This window comes from Xenopus tropicalis, chromosome 2, assembly GCF_000004195.4.
Source record: "Xenopus tropicalis strain Nigerian chromosome 2, UCB_Xtro_10.0, whole genome shotgun sequence".
NCBI lineage: Eukaryota > Metazoa > Chordata > Amphibia > Anura > Pipidae > Xenopus > Xenopus tropicalis.
The window spans coordinates 14,324,167-14,330,166 of record NC_030678.2 but is presented as its reverse complement, the minus strand read 5'-3'; the positions used below and the strand labels follow the sequence as shown (position 1 = coordinate 14,330,166).

Here is a 6,000-nt window from a genome sequence, read left to right as displayed (position 1 = left end):
CATTATCCTTTATAATACATGAGTGATACTCAGAGTTCCCTGTATAACTCAGCCTGCAGCCTTGTGCCTTTATATGGGCACAGAACCCCTCAGTGACTGCTAATATCCTTATCATTTACAGTAGGGGGTACATTATCCCTTATAATACATGAGTGATACTCAGAGTTCCCTGTATAACTCAGCCTACAGCCTTGTGCCTTTATATGGGCACAGAAGCCCTCAGTGACTGCTAATATCCTTATCATTTACAGTAGGGGGTACATTATCCCTTATAATACATGAGTGATACTCAGAGTTCCCTGTATAACTCAGCCTGCAGCCTTGTGCCTTTATATGGGCACAGAACCCCTCAGTGACTGCTAATATCCTTATCATTTACAGTAGGGGGTACATTATCCCTTATAATACATGAGTGATACTCAGAGTTCCCTGTATAACTCAGCCTGCAGCTTTATCCCCTTATATACATATATTGGATTGGTACTTGAGTTCCATGACCTGTATAAATCCTTAACCTTTAAGTAATCAGTGACTTTTAATATGGGTATATTATTCCATACCCTTTGCATTTAATATGACACAAGCATAGAAGGGCAAGAAAAACACTGGTAAAGACATTTATTTATTAAAGCTCATACAAATATACATGCTTTATACAAGGACTAAAGTGGGGATCATTTTCGCCTGCTCTTGAACTTGGCCTCGAGGTTGACTGGGAGGATTCCCGGACACTCTTTCTCTTCCTTCTGCTGCTCCTGTTTCAGGATTGTCGGTCTGATGACATCAATATCCCGAGACAAGTGGTCCAACATGCTTGGAATGATGGTCGGAGGGGCATGGAAATCTATCAAGAAATACCTAAAAAAAAAAAAAGTACATGTAAAGGCAGCAATTTTGTCAACTGAGATCTCCTACTATATCAGAACTCCATTTATACTCCAGCAGAACACCTTTTTTGTGACTGTTTTGTTAACAGGAGTTAATTATGTAGTGGAATTGTCTGTGCGCAGGTAACCTAATAGTTACATAGGGCTGAAAAAAGACCAGAGTCCATCAACTTCAACCCTTCCAAGTAAACCCAGCACCCACACCCTATACTTACCAATCTATACACTCACATACATAACTATATATACAACCACTAGTACTAACTGTAGATATTAGTATCACAATAGCCTTGGGTACTGTGCTTGTTCAAGAACTCATCCAGGCCCCTCTTATAGGCATTAACAGAATCTGCCATTACAGCATCACTAACTGACAAGGATCAAACATGGAGTACATTTAGTTTTCATGTTGAACAAGGGGATACACACTTTAATGAACACTGCAACTGGTCTTATTTTATTGGCCCTTCGTAGTATTTTTCTTAATCTGACATTTATAATGATATCTAGAAAAAGATAAATCCCAATATGATTTTATTAGCACTAGTATTTTTCTTTCTATCCGTGCCCTCTCTTTCCAGTCTGTCTTTCAAACCAATGGCTGGTTACTAGTGTATAAGGAATAAATAAATGACAACCAACTGCAAATTGTCAGAGAATGCCACTGTTTCTATGATACTTTTAACACATTTAAAGGTAATTTACGCTTTTAAGTTTCCCTATCAGGATATTTATAAATCTTTATGGAGTCACATTCACTCATGGTCATAAGGCAACTTCTGCTTCCCAATACACAAAGAAAAGAAGAATTTCCCAAATTTTGTTCCAGAGACAACTCACATGATTGACATATATTACTGATCAGAGTTCAGCTGATGGTTAGGCAGCTAGAGGGATACTGTCATGATTGTTATTATTAAATTACACTGTTTACATAGCAAATAATTCTCTCTACCATTTAAAGTTTTATTCCTAAACCATAAATTTATGTTCCTGTGGATTGACCTCCATAATTTCTACAAAGCTTGTTCTTGCTCTCACTGTCTCCTCTCCCTCACCCAGAGGGTTAATGTGCCAGTGACCCCTGATTGGAGCCATGCATTCCAAGCCAATCACATTAAGGGAAAGCATGGCCTGGTCGTACATTATAGTATAGGGAGCTTTAATAAATCCTATCCATACAACACAAAATAATGTGCACAGATAAATAAACACATGTTCCCATAACTTACCACAGGGTTTAGTTGTGACCCCTTAAGAAATGTAAACGTTTGCATGACCCTCACATAATTCCATGAAAGCCCCCCCTCAATAAATAAATATGTGGCCATTAATTCTGATGTGTATCAACTTTCTAGCTAATTTTTCTCTATATAGAACATTCTTCATGCTTTTTTCCCCAGTCGCTTGCCTTCTCAGTCCCCCGGAATCATTAAGTTAACTGGTTCATACCCCTTACGCGCTATCAGCACATTCAATCTTATATATGTTGCAGCTGCCATATTAGAGCTCCCCATAGTAGTGATGTGCACCTCGAGAAAAACTCGACCCGCACACGACTCTAACCTGCCCGCTCCCAACCGCAAACCCCACCCAACCCGGCTTCTGCCCTGTATTTATAGACCCTCGCCTGCCCCACCCCACAATGATGTCACAAAGAGGGCGGGGCATGGACGCACCTATAAATACAGAAGCCGGGACAGCCAGTATTGTTACATCGCGGGTGGGGAGGGCGAGTGGAAGAGCTCAACCCAAACCTGCCCGCGACCCGCAAGTAATGTTTAATAAAAACAATACGCAATTAAATCTAATTGCAGTGAAACCTCAATTTTACAGCAATTTACAATGCTTTTTTTGAGCCCCCCCCCCCTCCCATATATAATACATTTCCCTAATTTTACATTTTCCTGGATTTTACACAGTTTTCTTCTTTTCTTTTTGGGAAAACGCTGCTTTTGTTAAAATAAACGTTGTCCTGAGAGGAAGTGGCCTGACTTGTGGCCGTAGGATGGATTTACCGTCAGGCTTCTGATTGTGCTTCCAATTGGCAATACTTTATTTTATCTTAAAGCCTGAGCAATCGCAGGCTGCCCGTGATGCTTACAAAGGCAGTGGAAATTTCCACTGTACAGATAGCAGGAGGAGGGGTGGGAATAGGGAGCGGTGGGCTCGCAGACTTATGTATAGGCTCACTCTCCCTTTTGTATAGTGATTTAGATGATGTGATTGCTCCCTCTCCTATATCAATTCATTTCCGCCCCCCCCCATGCCACTTTTCCCATTCCTGGGCACCAGCGTTGAAATAAAAGCTCTAACAAACAAGACTGATAGGTTGATTTTAATCCTGCACGATGAGAATCATTCTGGGGGGGTCTGTATATGTATCTCCTTTACAGCCACACCGCAGTCTCGAGGTGACTAATTCACATCCCTGTAGAACACAGCTCTAAGACTCAAATGTGACCTATTTTTAATCAGAGCTGTAAAATTCCATTCAGCGCCTCAGCATCGCTATGAATTGCTCAGTAGTTCTGCCCAGAGCTGCTTGGGCATCGAGCAACAGGCTGTACGTGCCATTGGGAGCCTGGGCAGCACAACAACGACCCAGGAGTCTAGGATTTGTTTGCAGTGGATTTATGAACATGAAGAAATAGGCTATTCTGCCTGGTTTTTTACAGTCTGGTTTTTAAAGAGTAGCTTTACAATAGAAGCTCAGGAGCACTTATCTGTTGAGCAGTGAGGGGAGCAAATGGGATATGAGCAGCATTTTTGTGTGAAAATAATTATATAACTATAAATGCATCTCAAAGGGAGACAGGACTTCTGCTAGGTTTACATTAAAGCTGAAGAATTAGTACAGAATAAATACCTAGGCTAGCATACAGTAGATATCTGGTATCTGAGAGAGCCAATTACACCCCTGGTCACGGACTAATTTCCCAGTGACATGGGCTGCTAGGTCATGGCACTGAAATACAGTAGGAGGGCTATGAGAGTAATATAGAAGGCTGTGGTTAGCCAGCCCAAGATACAATAGCAGCTTAGGCAAGGCTTAAAAGCAGAGCTTCACAGAAGTTGGGAGAAAACCGACAGATAAAATGTATTTTCATTGGACAAAAACAAAGAGGATGAAATGATTGTAGAAAGGTGGCCATACATGGGCAGATTTAAGCTGATGATTCAGGTCCTTCAGACCAAGTCGGTGGCTTATCTCCCCGTGTATGGGTCCCTCTGACAGGACTACCCGGGTGATATCTGGCCGAAAAGTGGCCATATGTTGGATTCGGCAGGCTTGATTTTTCTTTGGGATTAAGGACCACATCGGCTCATTGATGCTGTCCTTGCTCCTATTCCCTTTATTGTAATGCATTAGTTTGGTCCTAGGGCATTAGCACAAAAAGGACCATATGCCCCTTGGCCGCTAAGTAAGTGCGACACAAATAAAGAGCAAAAATACACGACAAATACACGATAAGTAACTGGAAATGTAACGCTCCTAAAATTTTAGCACAAGAGAAATTGAAAAGACCTATATTTTAGGGATATTTTTCCCAGCTAATCCAGTTCCCCCAGTGAGATCAACCTAACACATTTTATTAGGAGATTAGGCACATTGTAGAATAAAGCTGGCATCTTTACAGAACATTAACCCTAGGTTGGTTTGCGCAGGCTTCTAGCCAAAAGAGGGTGCCAAGGTGAATACTGTTCCCTTCCTGTACACGGCTTAGGACCCATCAGATAAAAAGCTATCTCTTGTTCCCTGATTTGGAACAGCCACCGGGGGCCTATGCTCGCTTCCCACCATTCACAAAGAAGCCAGCAGCTAAGGGGATACAAAAACTGACCTTATTAAAATGATCCAGCTTTATTCCTTTTCTGTCTTAGCCCTCAGAGCTCCTGACTCAGGTCCTATGATGTGACTGTAAGTGCTAAATAACACTGCTTTTTTAGCAGAGAAAAACAAGTCACCCAAAGAAGCTGCCAGGGATATTAATGGTCTCAACAAATATGGCTCCCAATAGTAAAGGAATACTTATATTTTGGAACAAATGTTTTTTGAGTTGAATGTAGATGTAAAGGTATACGGGTGCATGGGTGGTAGAGTAGGAATTTACAAGCCACTGGGTACATAGGTACATTGGTGCCGTAAGGAAAGGTAGAAGAAATTTTGCTTCAAGGTCCATAGGTCTCTAGCTTAACCCCTGAAGCTCCCCTCACTCACAGAAACCCCATGTAACAAAGGTGCCCATTGTAGTCCCCTAGGGCCCAGATACCTCAGTTTAGGGATCCATGGTTATCTGGGTACCATGCCTTCGATCTATTGAATGAATTGGTATACATACCCTCCTCGAGTGTGCCGCAAGTTGTGCTTGGAGATTTTGTATGGAAGAGCTTTTTCTCCTAAATTTTCCAGGTTGCGTACAACAGCCCCCCCTTCGAAGAGAGCCTCAATCGTACGCTTTAATGTAGCAGCGGTTTCAGGCTGGAGAAACAAAAGAAGAAAGCAAATAAAATGAGTAGCGGGAAAAATACAAAAGGTAACAACATAACACACCCAAGTATTCTCATTACTCTGAGAAAGGAGTAATGTGCCAAATAATTTGCCAAACAGTCAATAGAAATTGAAGGGAAAGTAAATGACTAAGCTAGGGCAGAGACTGTATTTCTTTCCCTTTTACAAACTTAATTTCCAATATATATGCACCACTTTTATAATACTCATGGGATACAATAACACAAAACTTATGGCTGGGAAAAATCTACTATTATCCCACTGCTACTATAGGCACCATCTCTCCCTACTATACCTGCTATCCCACAGCCCCAGTCCCTTCCCAGAGGCTATTATCCCACTGCTACTGTAGGCACCATCTCTCCCTACTATACCTGCTATCCCACAGCCACAGTCCCTTCCCAGAGGCTATTATCCCCCCACTGCTACTATAGGCACCATCTCTCCCTACTATACCTGCTATCCCACAGCCCCAGTCCCTTCCCAGAGGCTATTATCCCCCCCACTGCTACTATAGGCACCATCTCTCCCTACTATACCTGCTATCCCACAGCCCCTGTCCCTTCCCAGAGGCTATTATCCCCCCACTGCTACTATAGG

At 42.1% G+C, this 6,000-nt stretch overlaps 1 protein-coding gene across 1 annotated transcript in view; it reads right to left on the bottom strand.

The window, feature by feature from the left end:
- Positions 1–603: 603 nt before the first annotated feature.
- The window catches only part of mrps6 (mitochondrial ribosomal protein S6), a 41,183-nt gene continuing 35,786 nt past the window's right edge, over positions 604–6,000 (bottom strand). Inside the window, 2 exon segments of the mRNA NM_001097389.1 lie at positions 604–858; positions 5,231–5,370. Of these exon segments, the coding sequence (NP_001090858.1) occupies positions 675–858; positions 5,231–5,370 (324 nt within the window). The 3' untranslated portion in view covers positions 604–674.